Below are 15992 nucleotides of genomic sequence, written 5' to 3'. Positions count from 1 at the left end.
GGCAACTGCAGTATTTGCAAAGATAGTGTACTTTACTGTATTCTAGGTAAAACAAATGTTGAAATAAATATTTTATCTAATATAGATGTTGTGCATAAATTGAAGTATACTAACAAAGAAGCGCGATATTCCCCACAAATACTTTTTTTTAAGGCATATGATGAAGGAAACCAAATAAAAGAATCTGGTCACTCCAATGTATTGAGATTTGGGAGATAATACTGTTGCTTTGAAACTGTGGTGTGATATTTTGTGAGGGTGTCTTTGCACATGATAAAGTAGGTATTTAATGTATTTGTACGTTTTCTAGTGCAGTGTAGTAATTATCTAACCGATATGATGGTTAAACTTTTGGCAAGTGGTTACTATTTAAGTGACTACTAAAAGTACGTTAGTATCCATGTGATGCCCTGTGGTGAACATTAATTTACTACCATTCTGAGATACTGCTTTTTCAAGAGCCCATGGCTTAATACTTCAGAAGTCAACTTGAAAGACATAACCTCCCCAACTTCACTTGAGAAATCTTTTGAAATCTAAAGGATTCAAATTGGCTTGTGAGGAAGAACCTGACTACACATATAAAGGCAATGCCTTGCATTCCTTTTAAACAGTCACAGCTCTCCGAGGTAATTGGGATAGCGACATGCAGTAGTTGTAAGAAAGAAAACTTAAATTGGGATTTAAAAAAGATGCATACAGAGTTTAAAAAAAAAAAGAATTCCCTCGCTGTCAGTCACCTTTCGATAAGTTCCCTTGATTGTGATGTGCAAAAAAATATGATCTTCTAAATGCCACTTCGTTGAAAACCTACATCGTCATTCATTTTTATTTGAGCATAATGTAACATTGTTCTTATTGACCTTTTCTATGAATTTCCAGTCTTCTTTTTCTAACAGCAAGTAATGCAGCCAAACGTTATACACTGAAGACATGTTGTAAAGCTGGACTACTTATTGACCTAAATGTATGAAACTCATGTGGAATTGCAACACTTATCTAACATACTTCTCTCTTTATCTTTGTAGGCTCAAGACATGAGTGCCCGAATTGCCAAACTGTACGTCTGGTTGACATGTCTCTTTGCTGCTAACATCATTGTGTACACTGTGGTTTCTTTATCCAAGAAGGAGAGCAGCAGCAAGAGTGCTGGAAAAGAAAAATTTGTTACAGTGAAGGACAAACTCTGGCGAACGGTTGACTTCTCCAAGCTGCCATTGTGGGAGCTGCTAAGTCTGTATTTGGATAGGCGGGGAAACCCTATCTTGAGGAATACCACTGAAGTATTTAACCTCACTTGGCCCGAAAGTTGCAATGACCGATTTGAGTCCGCCACATCCAAAATACATGACTTTGCTTCATACCCAGAGCACATGAAAGACTTTGTTCTGTCCATGCACTGTCGAAATTACTCCTTACTCATAGATGCCCCAAATGTTTGTCATCACAAACCAGAGCTTCTCATGGCCATCAAATCACAAGTTGGCAACTTTTATCAACGGCAGGCTGTTCGTGACACCTGGGGAAGCAGTGGCAAGGTTGGTAACTGGACAGTAAAGACTATCTTTCTGCTGGGTCGACAGGACCCAGAGGGAGGCCACCCAAACCTGAGTATTCTTTTGGATTTTGAGAGACAAAAGCATGGTGACATCCTTTTATGGGACTTCCATGATACCTTCTTCAATTTGACCCTAAAGGATATTCTTTTCTTCCATTGGTTGGAAGAGGGTCACTGCCCTACAGTGGAATTCATCTTCAAGGGTGATGAAGATATTTATGTGTCGACAGATAACCTCGCTATGTACATTTCGGGTTTAAATGCTAGCGAGAAACAGAATCTGTTTGTGGGCAACGTCATACGGGATGCCAGACCCATTCGTGATCGCAAACTGAAGTATTTTATCCCAGAGAGTTTCTACAAAAGTAACTACCCACCATATGCTGGTGGAGGTGGACTCCTCTTCACACGGGATATGGCTAGTCGACTCCACCATGCCACACAAGGCATTATGCTGTTTCCTATTGACGATGTTTTCCTGGGCATGTGCCTGAAGGCCATGGGTGTAGACCCACAGATCCATCATGGATTCATGACCTTTGACATTTCGGAGAGGGAGAAACAAAATCTCTGCACCTATAGAGACTTGATAATGGTACACAGGAGAACACCTCAGGAGACTATCAGACTGTGGCAGGAGGTCAATGACCCAACTATGCCATGTTCACTTAGTGATTTATGACTGTTGTTGGATCTAAGTGCTTCAAGCTCCAGCAGTCACCACCCCGCCCCACAAGTTTGTCATATTTAACAGCAGGTGCTTTTAGAGAGTGAGAAAATCCATTATGGATATTGTGTGTATGCTATTCAGTGTCTGTGACATTGTGGCCAGAATTGTTAAAAGAATGGTTGTGGGTTACGTCATGACTGTGTGAAGGTGGTGTCAAAGAGGGGTTCAGTGGGTCTCCCATGCTATGCAGAGCTGTTCTGCTTAACGTCTCACTCACTGTGTCAGAGAAGCAGCAAAAAAACAAAGGACACAAATGAAAGCCTTCACTTGTGGTGAAAGGCTTGTTAGGTGAGCACCTGGACTTTACAGCAGTGGTGACTGCAATATGAAATCAATTTTCGGATTCCAGGCTCCGATATAGGGTGATTTGGGACTTTCCTTCCAACCTGAATCCCAATCATAAATGAGTCTGAAGACTGAGCTGGACTAACTTTCCCATTACAGTGCCATTAAACTGACTGCTGTACTCCTGACGTCTCATATCGACTACATCTGAGCCTCAACGTGAAGGGAAAACACGGACTGTGCATTTCATTACCATAAGTTTTGCGTCACTAAGCCTTTTGGTTCTGTCTGCGCAGATGCGCAACATGAAGATCTTTAACTAGAAGCTATTCTCACACACCAACTGAAGCTTTTCAACATTACAATGCTAAGTAGTGATGGCGTTATTGTGCAGTTTCCAGAAAAATCAAAGTACCCCTGTTAAAGGAAATTGTACCAGATTCTCTATTAGAAAAGTTCAAATGGCATTAGCACTTCTCCAAACTATAATTACAATAGCTTAATTCGTTTTCATTCCCTGGGAATGGAACAGCTAAATTCAATAATGCTTAACATTTCAGTAGTATTACATATTAAAAGCAGAATCCGATCGTCCCACCGTTTACCTGAAAGTCTCCATTGTTTGCCATTCACTCAGATGCTGATGTTGGTCACTATTCTCAGTTCAGTCGATACTCCTCCTCGGAGTCTCTAATGGGGACGGGACGATGACACCCTTCTCCGAAATGTATGCAGATGTTTGGTTTGTGTGAACATATTCTTCCATTGCACATTGGATTCTTCCACCTTCACAGGGGATGCCTCAGATTGTTTAATTCTGTAGACTACATTTTCCATTTTAGGATATGCTGTCCTGAAAGGTGGAATGGTGTGTTTGAACAATCAGGTTTGAGAGTTGGGAAATCAGCCCATTGGGGAAAAGTTCTGATTATCGTGTACACTGGTTCACCTCTGTATTTCCCTGTACTATGGGCCCTACTGCTACCAGGTCTCCACACAAATAAAGAGCTCGGAAGGAATCCCTTTTCTATCCGTTGTCAGTCCGCCAGAGTGTGTTCGCTTTCAGACGGGATCCCGTGGAAGCAGATTACTTTACATTGTGTAAGTTGTATTCTTGTTCCATTTGAAAGAATGTTGATTTTTCTTTATTTTGTGCGATTTGTGGTTCCACGCCTAGTGCGTCAAACACATTTATTTTGATAGATGTTTGTCCATGTATTAATTCCCCCCCAAACCCTCCTTTTTTTAAAGTAGGAGTAAATCACAGAGATGCATGGTGTGCTGTAAATTAATCCCTGTTTGTGTCCTTAAGCGGAGCCAAAGACTTTATTAACCACAAGTGTCTGTACTCCCCAGTGTTGGTGTTTCTGCTCTAAACCTCGAGAATAAGTTTTCTTTATTTTGTTTTTGTCTTCTCAAATATATTCAAACGTAATTGCTCCTGTGACAGGCACTACCTCTGTGAAATATGGCCTTCTGCCCAAGAAGATGATTTGACTCACCTCTTACTTCTAGCATCATGGGGCATTTAATCTACGTGTATATTGAGGAGTGTAGTTACGTCTGTCATTTTGCCGACGTTCTGGACTGGTTCGTTACATTTGTATCGTATTTATTTATTTCTTACAACTCAAATATCCAAATAAAACCTCTTTCTAACAGACTCCAATGGTTTTCCGATTTGTCGGCGAAAATGCTAACATCTTGTCAGTGGCGGCCCGTCCTTTAGGGCGGAGGGGCCACGCCCCCCCACCTTTTGCCCCTCATGAAGAGTGTCTGTCAGGCTGAACAAAGGTCAGCCTGGCAGACACTCCATGTTCAGCTCAGGCAGCCAGGAGAGACGCGCGATTTGCGCACACTCCTGGCTGCCTGAGCTGAACTTTGCTGGGCTGAGAAGGTCACAGCTCCTATGGGCGTGACCTCCTCGGCTCAACAGAGGTGCCTCGAGGCCCTCCCCTGGGTCACGAGGAAAGCATCACCAATTGACACTCTACCTGGGCGCTTCAGTTTAAGCCCTGAAGTGCCCAGGGCGAGTGTCAATCAGTGACACTTCGTCACAGAGTGCGGTGGGGTCAGCAGTCTCACTGACCTAAGGTCAGCCAATGAGGGAAGGCAACAGTCCCAACCCTCCTGGGACCTGGAGGCTGAAGGTAAGTGTGTGTGTGTGTGTGTGTGATCTTTTAAAATGAATGTTTGGTGCATGCATGTTTGAATGGTATGAGTGTTGTTAATGGATGTGCGTGCATGTCTGTGTGTGAAAGAATGATTGTGTGTGTGTCCCGCCCACCCCCCTCCTTCCTAAAGCTGCCGGCCGCCACTGCATCTTGTGGCTTCTGTATTATAGCTCTGGTCAACCAATCAAAAAATTTGTAGAGCGTGCTACTCACCCGTGAGGGTCTCAAGGCGCTGGGGGGGGGTCAGGGGGGGGGGGGGGGGGGGTCAGGGGGGGGGGGGGGGGGGGTTCACTGATCGAACAACCATGTCTTGAGGTTCTTTCTGAAGAGCAGGAGGTCTTTGGTTTTGCGAAGGTTGGTGGGGAGTGAGTTCAAGGTTTTGGGGGCGAGGTGGGATAAGGACCTGCCTCCTGTGGTGGTGTGTTGGATGTGGGGGACTGTGGCTAGGGCGAGGTCGGCTGATCGGAGGTTGCGTGTGGGAGTGTGGAAGTTCACGCTTTCGTTGAGGTAGGTTGGGCCAGTGTTGTGGAGGAATTTGTGTGCGTGGATGAGGATCTTGAATGTGATTCTCTTGTCTATGGGGAACCAGTGAAGGGATTTGAGGTGTGGTGAGATTCGTTCGTGGGGGGGGGAGGCCAAGGACGAGGCGTGCAGCTGTGTTCTGGATTCTCTGGAGTTTGTGTTTAGTGTGGTGTCGGCGTAGAGGGCGTTACCATAGTCCAGTCTGCTGCTGATGAGTGTGTGGGTGACTGTCTTCCTGGTTTCTGGGGGAATCCATTTGAAGGATTTTTTTTTTTTTTTTAGAGTGCGGAGAGTGTGGAAGCAGGAGGAGGTTAGAGCATTGATTTGATGTGTCATGGAGAGGGAGGAGACCAGGATGATGCCGAGGTTGCGTGCGTGGTTTGTGGTTTGTGGGGGTGGGTGCGGGGCCTAGGGCGGTGGGCCACCAGGAATCGTCCCATGTGGTTTTGTTGAGGCCGAAGATGATTATCTCGGTTTTGTTTGAGTTCAGCTTGAGGTGGTTAGTGGTCATCCAGTTGGCGGAGTCGAGGAGAGCAGCGTGTAGGTTGGTTTTGGCGGTGGTGGGGTTGCGGGTGAGGGAGAGGATGAGTTGGGTGTCATCTGCATAGGAGAGGATAGTGATTCCGTGTGCTCAGAGGATGTTGGCTAGGGGATCATGTAGATGTTGAAGAGTGTGGGGCTGAGGGAGGACCCTTGGGGGACTCCGCAGGTGGTCTTGGTAGTGTTGGAGTGGAAGGCAGACTCTCTGTGTCCGGTCGGTGAGGAAGGAGGTGAGCCAGTCTAAGGCTTTGTGACAAATTCCTATGTTGTGGAGGCGTGTGTGGTGGCAGATGGTGTCAAAGGCTGCGGAGAGGTCTAGGAGGATGAGTGCGACAGTCTCGCCTTTGTCGACTTTGGCCCTTATGTTGTCGGTGCATGCAATGAGGGCGGTTTCCGTGCTGTGGTTCTTGCGGAACCCGGATTGTGAGGGGTCAAGAGTGTTGTTTGCTTCGGGGAAGTGGGATAGGCGGGCGTTGACTAATTTCTCTGCAACCTTGGCGGGGAAAGGGAGGAGGGAGATGGGGCGGTAGTTGGAGAGGATCTCCGGGTCGACTTGTGTTTTTTTTTTTTTTTTTTTTTTTTTTTTTTAGGAGAGCGGTGATTTCCGCGTGCTTTCAGGGTTCTGGGTAGGTGGCAGTCGAAAGAGGAGTTGATTATGTTGTAGAGTATGGGGGCGATGGTTGGGCTGGCTTTGCTGTAGATGTGATGTGGGCAGGGGTCGGAGGGGGATCCGCAGTGGATGGAGTTCATGTTTTTTTTCGGTTTATTCGTGTGTGGTGGGGGTCCAGGTGGAGAGTGTGGTGGGGGGTCAAGATTGGGGGTTGGGTGAGTGAGGGGTGTGTGTGTGTGTGTGTGTGGTGGGAGTGTGTGGTATGAAGCTGTTGTGGATGTCCAGGATTTTGTGGAGGAAGTGGTTGGAAAGGGCGAAAGGGTGTGTGTGAGGGGTCTATGTTGCTGGCTTTGGGTTTGGCAAGTTCATTGATGATGGTGAAGAGTTCTTTGCTGTTTGAGAGTTGTTGTCAAGGCGTTTCTTGTAGAGATCTCTTGGCGGTGCGTATGAGTTGGTGATGGGAGCGAATGGTGGCTTTGAAGGTGGAGAAGTTGGTTGTGGAAGGTTCTAGTCGCCATATTTTCTCAGCTTGGCGGCATTTGCGCTTGGAGTCTTGCAGTTCAGGGGTGAACCATGGGGCGTTCTTGATGTTGCGGGTGGCGATGTGTTTTCTGAGGGGGGCTAGTGTGTCTGCGCAGGTGGTGATCCATTTGGAGAGGTTGTGTGCTCCTGTGTTGGGGTCGTTGGCGGGGGGGGGGTTTATGGGCCAATTGGGAGTTTAGTCGTTCTGTGGGGATCTTGTCCCACATGCGGTAGGGTGTGGTGTGTTGATGGTAGTGTGTGGGGGGTTTGGTGAAGGAGAAGTGGACGCAGTGGTGGTCAGTCCAGAGGAGTTCGGTGGTGTGGGTGTAGGCTATGTGTTGGCTTGCGGTGAAAATTGCGTCGAGCATGTGTCCTGGGTGGGTGGGTGCGGTGACCAGTTGTTTGAGTCCGAGGTTGGTGAGATTGTCTATGAGGGAGGTAGAGTTGTGGTCTTGTAGGTTTTCTAAGTAAAAGTTGAAATACCGAGGAGGATGTAGTCTGTGGAGGTGAGGGTGTGCGAGCTGATGGTGTCGCAGAAGGTGGGCCGTGGTCCTGGTGGTCTGTAGATTAGTGTACCTCTGAGGATGGAGTTGTTGTTAGTATGGATTAGGAAGTGCATGTGTTCTGTGTTGTCGATAGTGTCTTGGGAGCTGGTGGTGACTTTGATGGTGTCTATGTCTAGGATGGCGATGCCATCACCTGGCCAGTTGAGGCGGTCTTTGCGTTGGAGTTTGTATCCCTTGGGGGTGGCGATGGCTATGTCTGGTTCTGAGGAGGGGTTGGTCCAGGTTTCCGTGAGGAAGGTGATGTCAGGTGATGGGATGTGATGAGGTCCCAGAGTTCTATGGCATGTTTGTGAAGGGAGCGTGTGTTGAGGAGCAGGCGGTTGTGGTGGGTGGCGTTGGTGTGGTGTGTGAGGGTGTTGTTGCGGGGTGTGAGGGTGTTGTTGCGGGGTGTGTTGTGGGCTGGTGTGCGGCGGGGTTGGTTGGTGGGGGCAGAGCGGGTGAGTCTTGCGTTGGGGGTGTTGTGTTTGTTGAAGGTGGGGTCGCTATGGTTGGTGTGTGGTGTGAGGGATGACGAGCAGGAGAAATGACAGGTGTGGCAGGTGAAGGGGCCATGAGTGTGTGTGGGGCTAGATGGGGTGCATGTGGGGCGGGGGCCTGGGTTGAGAGCGTGGAGAGTGAGGGGAGTAGGTGTGTCTAAGAGGGCCAGGGGGACGGGCGTGGTCTTGGTGCAGACGGGCTTGCCTTCGGTGCGCCTGCGGCGCAACCGTGCCGCAGCTGCCATAAGAGGAGGGGAGGGTGGGAGTGGCAGCGGCGGGGAAAAAAGGCAAACAAGGACGGTGAGGAGGAGGCGGGAGGGGCCACAGCAGCGGCGAAAAACGGAGAGAAAAAACAGAGTGGAGGTGGCGCGGATGGCGGAGCGGGGAGCGACCTGCCTGCAGGTGGCAGTCAAGTCTTTTCACCATTCTCAGTCTATTTTTTCTGAAAATTGTCGTCTGCATGTTGTCTGTATTAAAAGTATTCCTCAACACCTGTTTACTTTAGAAAATGAAGCTTGTGCCTATATTGTCCTTTATTTTGATTGTTTGAAAAAGGTGGACACAAATGAATGTCCTTTGAGACCATTAATACAATTGAAATCCCCTTTTTGCCAGCTGATCCAAACAAATCAGTATTTTAAACAAAAAATCGCTCCTCTGGTAGTTAAGACTAATATTATCCCAAATTCATTAAATATGTTAATTCTGTTGACATGCACACTCACTTGAATTAACACATGTAAGTTGTATGTAACTTTTTTCTTAAGACAGAACTGCCCTACTGTGTAGCTAATGTGCCAACTGTAATGGCTGCATCTGAGACCTTTTTGCCAGTAGTCACTGGAAATTGAACAGTTACTTTATAAGTAATTGTCCCCATCAAACAATGTGTGTGCCAATAATCGTATCACCATTGTTTGATGGAGCATGGTTACAAAAACATTGTTTTTCGTTATCAGATTATCATGCTCAAATTGGACAGGTAATTCATAGTTAATCTTGACTTCATTGTGCAATTATAAGGCCACTATTGCCTTCACTCAACCCCAAATGCAAGTAGATTGCTGTGACCCGGTCTGTATCTTACTCGGGGGGGGGGGGGGGGTTGATGGGGGAGAAGGTGTTTTGTTGAATACAAGATCGAAGGGGAGCAGTAGCCGAGTGGAAGGTGTTCAGGGTAGTTTCATTCATTGTGTCCGGTACCTGGCATTCTTTAATCCCCCGGCCGCCTCCCAGGAGGGCACCACCCCTGCCCGCACCAGCCCTAATCCCGGGCCCCGCATTGTCCTCAGGACTCTTCAAAACAAAAGGGGCTTTACGCGCAAATTGAAAAATACTTCTACAATTGTCACCGCGAGTAATCTGTGAGAAGCAACAGACAAGATGGATCTTTGAATCTGGCTGTATGCCGGTATAAGGAGCCCAGTGTGACCAGAAGTTGAAGTCATAGAACCACTTCTTCTGTACTCCCTCTGTAAGGGAACGCGTCAGCACTATCATCTGATTTGACTCAGATGGGAAAGACGAGAATTTAGAAGAACTGTGATATCAGTCACTGAATATTAAAAAGGAATTGCCCTGATGAAGGCGGTTCTACAAACCGGAGTTTTTCCTCCGAAACGCGCATAGGCTTAGTTCCTACAGTTTTTTCAAATGGAATATGAAATTCTAGGGTCCAAGTAGTTTTTCTCCTATGTATTCGGTGGAGTCGTGATCCTGTTCTAAATTTTCATATGTTACAATTGTGAACGTTATTAAGGCTCTAAAGTAGTGCCATAAAGAAAGTATATATCCAATTTGTATTTTGTTGTATTTTGTACAGTTTGGACTTTCTGTTTCTCATGTTATGTTTCTATTATCTTTTGTGTTTTGTATTGTATAACTTTGTCTCTGTCTAACTATTATATATCAGTATGTGTGTGTCTTTCCCTTTGAAGATGTAAATATTTATATATTATATTTGGACTATTATTGTTTTGTTGTTGTACATGCATATGAAATAAATATCATTTTTTGTATTATATTTATCTTGACGGTTTTTGTTGTTTTATATTGTAAACAACAGTGTATATTAGCTGTAGCTCGTTTTCTTTCTTGTGTTCAAGTATTTCCCTGGATGGGCTACACATTATACCAGGGACCCTCGATAGTTTTCTCTCCTAGTTTCATTCATTGCCCCTCTATTTTTGTGGTGATTAAAATTAATATACAAAAAACTTGGACACTTGTTTAAGATTTGGTAGTGTGCTAGAAATGTGAACTCCTCCCATCCTTTTGAAAAGTTTCAGGTCTTGTCAGTGATGGAATTTACCAAATATCTCTATTGCTCTTCTGTTTTTTTTAGAAATAAATGTGGTGTGCCAGGTTAGAGAGATTCCTATTGTATAACAGTGTGGGGTGACCAAACAGTATCCCGAAGGACCTGGGTAGCGAATAATATGTAACAATAATGGTTCAATCGTGAAAAGTTAAAAGGTCAAGTACGAATAAAATAAACTTATCCCCAAAACATTTCTTTCTAAAAACCACCCTTAAACTGAAAGGGATGGGAATGGATAATCTTTCTAGAAACATGGGAGAGATTCTTCATATCATCAACTTCTATCAATGCACACAAAAGGACACGTATTGAATATAACAATTTTTTGTAGATCTTGAAAAAACACCAAAATAGGCACTTTATATACATACATGGTTGCTCCAAAGAAACACTTGAAGGGGTGCTTAAAAAAAAAAAGTTCATGTGCAAAAAGTTTTAAAGAAGGAAAAGTAAGTCTATCACAAAGATCATATTATTCACAGCTAAGCCTGTTCATATGTACTTATTTGTCCTACATAAGTATTGTCTCATCAAAACATAGGTAATTGGATTGTTATTTGTTTATATAAAAGGGGCCACTATGAATAATACAGTCTAAGAAGAATGTCGAGTTTCGAAAGGGTAGAAAGTGAATGTAAGAGAGCCAAAGAAAGACAAAAAATCGTGTCATCAGGACTGGATAGTCATTTTTGAATGGGGAGCAACCTGGACATACACATATATCCAATGCAAAGACAGTCAAATTACTTGTGTACTTAAAGAGGGCCGCCTAGCTCATACATGGAAGTGGAGTAAATCCTTACAACCCATTAGAAACCATGGCCTTGTTATGTACAAAGGGACCAGTGGGAAAACTTGCTTGATTGAAGATGGCAGGAATTTATCCTTAAAAATGCTAAAGGAGGCCTTCTTTTTGCTTAAGTTGATCTGTCGCTCAGGCTGCATTCCAGTCCATCATTTTTCTTCTACTATGCTGACCTAGATTAAGACCTGCCATTTTAGAATTCGTACTGCTGGACTCCACCGTGTATGGTCTCTGAAAACAGAGCATGCAGAGGTGGTGAGCAATTGTGACCTCAAATGTGTGGGTCATTACATGAGACATTAAAAGGCAGGGTGCTGTGCCTTCTCCTGAAGCCACATCAGGATGTGCAGTGGTTGATGGCTTTAACACAGTTGTATATGCAGCAACACTGGGGTTGTGGACTGGAGGAGTTTCTCATTGATAGTGATGGTCCTACCTAACTCCAAAGGGAAACGGTACTTCAGAGACCCACAACAAAATCCCAGAAGTCTGACAGACCCTTAGGACAGAGTGCGCCAAGAGTCTGCTGTCACACATAGAAGAAAAAATGAGAAGGCACATTGAAGAGGTGCGGAGATGACCCGTGACCTGAAACAGGACCCAGGTGAACAACAAGGTGGAGGATTGACTGACAAAACTTGTTTCAAGAAGAGTCTTTCTACTAACTCTAAACAATACTTTTTGAGCACGGGCAGTTTGTGCTTTGACAGAGACAGAAATGCCTCTGTACCCCCTTGCCGAGTTTTGGTCATTGGGTGCCTCAAATATTAGAATTACATCTTTGTCCTCCAACTCTTGTGTTTCCAGTGCACCATTAAGTGTTGAAACTGAGGAGGTGATCGCTAGCTGGTTTTAGATTAGATTTGCGAGTAGGGCAACAAAGCTGCTACAGTCATTACTGATGTACATAATGCTGATTGTTACCTTCACTATGTAGCAGGCCGAATCTACAGCTTTGAAGGCTATGCGGATAGATACATTGATATACAGTATATTAGCTGCATTTGAACCATCATTTGATTGCCTTAATCAACGGTTGGCCCTAATAGAAGCGAAAGTTGATCTCTGTACTGATATAACACCATGTAGGGTCCCACCTACTGTACAGGTACAGTCTGGGCCTTCATGGCATTCGCCTAGAACTATAAAGTCTGCTGATGATCCTGTACCAAAAACAAATGTCTTCATTCTAATTTTGTGCTGCTTGCCGAATCGACCTCAATTTCCATTATTAGCAAGATGGGTAGTAATTACAAGCCTGTTACAGTAAACTTACCCTCCACTGCAAGTCCCTTTGTTTTCGTTTTAACAAATGTCTCCTCCCTAGATTGAGAGCAGTCTTTTTCACCAATTTGAGAAATAAAACTCTTCATTGATTACAGAAACTGGTGTGGTCCATCATTTCAAAGATAACATTCCTTTTGTCAGAAGGGTTGAATTGATTGGAGGATCTGCTAAACCTTGCAACTGTGATAATTAACTTTCGTAATCCCAATATGGTGTACAGGTTATTTTAGGCCCTGGACAATGTTGATCAATCTAGTAGTATTAAAACGGCAGATCCATTAGGACTGTTTTTATTTGGTTTTTATTTAATGTAAACCCACTGATTTTACAAAGCAGCTGTTGACCTGGGCAGTTCCTTCTGTGACAAGACCGGCATTAACAATTGCTATTTTTGACCCCTCTTTTCCCTTTGAGAGGTGTAGATTCTACTGACTAGCTTGCCAGCATTAGTAGATCTACATCGATCATTGCTCTAGATGCTTTGTGTCCAAGTAATCTTACTTGTACATAAACCCCTGTGTGGGTACGTTTTTCTATTGTGATTAAAATTAACTCTTTTAAAAACTCTAGCATCACTGATGACCTTCGAGATATGGCTCAAACTAATGTGTATAAAACGATTTATTTTGACGTGTCTCAATTTCTTGTTTCAAATAATTAAAAAAAATAAAAATAAAAAAAAAAGGATTCTTGGGCACTTAACATCCAAAACTAACTGATCTGTTGTGGTTAGACTTCATTAAATAATTTCATTGTTTTTGTTCCAGAAACTTGGAGAATTATTCCTCTTTATTTAGTGTTGTTAATGACGTCTGTGATAAATAGGGATCCGCCGTTTCTAAATATATATTAGGAAGAAACTTATTGGATGCCAAGGTCTCGTAAGTAATACAATCATGCAGAATTCTACTTTTACTGGCTGGGCAATCGATCCATTATAGATTATACTTTTATCTCCAGTGATTTAGTGCCTATATTTGTTGGCTATCATGTGAAATCATTGACTTATATTGACCATAATCCATTACTTGTATTCCTAAACTACCTAGTATTATGACACATGAATTATCCCTGGTTTGGAGGGAGCTGGAAACTGTAGAAGGTGGTCGTAGACCTAAGTTGGACTAGATTAACCCACTATTCATTTAAAATACAAATATATCTATCTATCTAAGGGGGTGTGGCCTAACCGCCGACCAAGATGTCCGTGTGGCAGTGAAGCTCCCAGGACACCACTTATCATTTCGCCATAACCCTTTGCCTTGACGCGATTTCTGCAAACTGCAGGCTTTCACAACAGTGAATGGACCTTGCTATGCTAGGGAAGCTGCGATCTGTGAACTGACTGTCGTTGGAGGCCCCACGGCGACAGGGGCCGTGGGTGAGCCTGAGAACGGGGTCGCTGTGCAATAGTTAGCTCTTCCCATGACTGCCATATTTTATTTCCCCCGGTGGAGCGGTCGCCACTGCTCAACAGTCGTCGTTGTGGCTGGGACCCCGGTGCTGGGGCCTGTGCTGTCCGCGTACTGGATCGGCCGCGCACCCCTTGGGCGTGTGGTGATCGCAGAATCTATTGCACTCCCTGTCTCACCTGGCCTGCGGCTGGCGCGCAGACTCATTGGATCTGGCAGGGCTGCGGGCTAAATTGCCAGTCTGCTCCCCGAGCACCTGAGGAGAAGAGAGTACTGGTGAGTGATCGAAGACCTGTACTCTCAAAGATTAGTGTTGAATTACCCTTCAGTTATGTGATCCTCGGGTCAAATTACTTACACTGGAGCTCTGCCGCCCTAACTGAACCTTTGGGTCAACCCAAAAACTTAGTGCAATGCCCCAAGTGACAAGATATTCACATCTGCGTCCTTGGTGTGAGGCATGTCGCCCCTCAGTAGTTACTGACAGCGACCTGCTACACATTGCTCACCCTGTGGTCTCCCTCCACCACCGGGTGACCTGACTGCCTATTCCAAGCTCTTTTATGCCTTTCAGCCTTTTTGTCAGGCCTATTCCATGATGGGGCGCAGGGACCCTAAACAGCGCCAACTATCCTTTGACCCAACCAGACCACCGCAGTGCCAGGGAGTGGTGGGGCCGCCCAGCTTAGCCCCAACTGATCAAGCCTGCTCAGCCCCTCACCCTCACACCCCGGATAGGACTGCAGGGTTAATGGTTGAAATGAAGGCGGGCTTCAAGGCCATAGATGCGTGTTTCAGTGCCCTCACTGCGTGATTGGATTGATGCATGAGTGTTTAGATGAGCATTCTACCAGACTGGGCGCCTCTGAGCAGCGAATATCTGATATGGAGGACTGCACTACGTTTCTTCCAAAGCGTATGGAGACAGTCGAGCACCTGCTAAAGACCGTAGTTGCAAAGAATGAGGACCTCGAGGGCCACTCACGGCATAATCTCCATATTGCAGAAATGGTTGAATCCACGAATACTGGTCCCATGAGTCTATATATCGAGCAACTACTTATTGAAATGTTTGGCAGAGACTCATTCACCAATACCTTTTGGAGTAGAAAGGGCACATAGATCATTGGGACCTCAAAACTGTTTCTGGGGCACCTCCGCACCCAATTATTGTCCACCTACATAACTACCGCGATCGTGACATTGCTCTTTGCCAGGTCCAGGATAAGGCTTCTCTACAGTTTCAAGGAATGACTTTGTCACTATATCCAGATTTCATTCCTATGGCCCAGGAGGCCTGGCCCAAAGATGCTGATGTTGAAACCCTACTTTAGCGCACTGGTGAGCGCTGCGGCATGCTCTAGCCTGCATGTTTGCGCATCAAACTGAACAGTAAGCAACACATTTTCAATTCTTCAGCGGAGGCCACACTCTTCTGCAAACAACAGAAATTTGATCGCTCACCAACCGGATGTCATCCCTTGGCAGACGCTCCGCACTGCTCTTGTGGTGCCTCTTGCAGCTCCTCGCCAGGGTAAGACTGACTGCTCGGTCTATTCATGGCACTCAACTGCTGTCATACTACATCTCCAGGCTGCTACAGACCTAGATCTGCTGGCAACTAACGACTTAATCTATGATGTAACTTGACATCTCTTTATTATTATTTTTTTGTACAGGCGATGTTGCACCTACTACCCTTCTATATCCATTGCTCGTTGGGAAAACTGATTGTCCCCCATACGGAGTGTTGCTAACTCCCTCTAGGTGTACTCTGTGCTTTATTGAGGGATTTTGCTCTTCTTTGTAAAAGTTTCTAAGGGGCCTGTGGATTTCACCAGAAATGTTCGGTTCTGGTGTGGGAGTGGGGGGAGGGCACTTGTTTATTCTTCTGAAATTGTTGTTTTGTTAGATCCACTGTTAACTTGCTGCACAGCATTGCACGAAACCTATACTATTCAGTCACTGATGGCAAGCCACTACAACCAAAAGGCAACTTTACATGGGCGACTCCGCACTTAACTTCTCATGTGCTACTTGAAACATTAGAGGGCTGAACAACCCTAGGAAGGGTAAACAGGTCCTTGTTTGAATAGACATGGCATTAATATTGCCTTCTTACAAGAAACTCATTTGTCCCCCTCCACTTTCCCTATGAATTAGGGAGGGAATTGCTTTTTCACCC

General features: G+C 45.1%; 1 protein-coding gene across 1 annotated transcript in view; it reads left to right on the top strand.

The window, feature by feature from the left end:
- The window catches only part of LOC138259893 (N-acetyllactosaminide beta-1,3-N-acetylglucosaminyltransferase 2-like), a 130259-nt gene extending 126023 nt beyond the window's left edge, over window positions 1-4236 (top strand). The window contains exon 2 of the mRNA XM_069207850.1: window positions 1029-4236. Coding sequence (XP_069063951.1) covers window positions 1038-2240 — 1203 coding nt within the window. The 5' untranslated portion in view covers window positions 1029-1037 and the 3' untranslated portion in view covers window positions 2241-4236. The remainder of the gene's footprint in view (window positions 1-1028) is intronic.
- The last annotated feature ends 11756 nt before the right edge of the window (window positions 4237-15992 follow it).

The sequence above is a fragment of the Pleurodeles waltl genome, chromosome 9 (assembly GCF_031143425.1).
Source record: "Pleurodeles waltl isolate 20211129_DDA chromosome 9, aPleWal1.hap1.20221129, whole genome shotgun sequence".
Taxonomy (NCBI): domain Eukaryota; kingdom Metazoa; phylum Chordata; class Amphibia; order Caudata; family Salamandridae; genus Pleurodeles; species Pleurodeles waltl.
The sequence above is the reverse complement of the archived record's forward strand: the minus strand, read 5'-3'. Positions and strand labels throughout refer to the sequence as shown.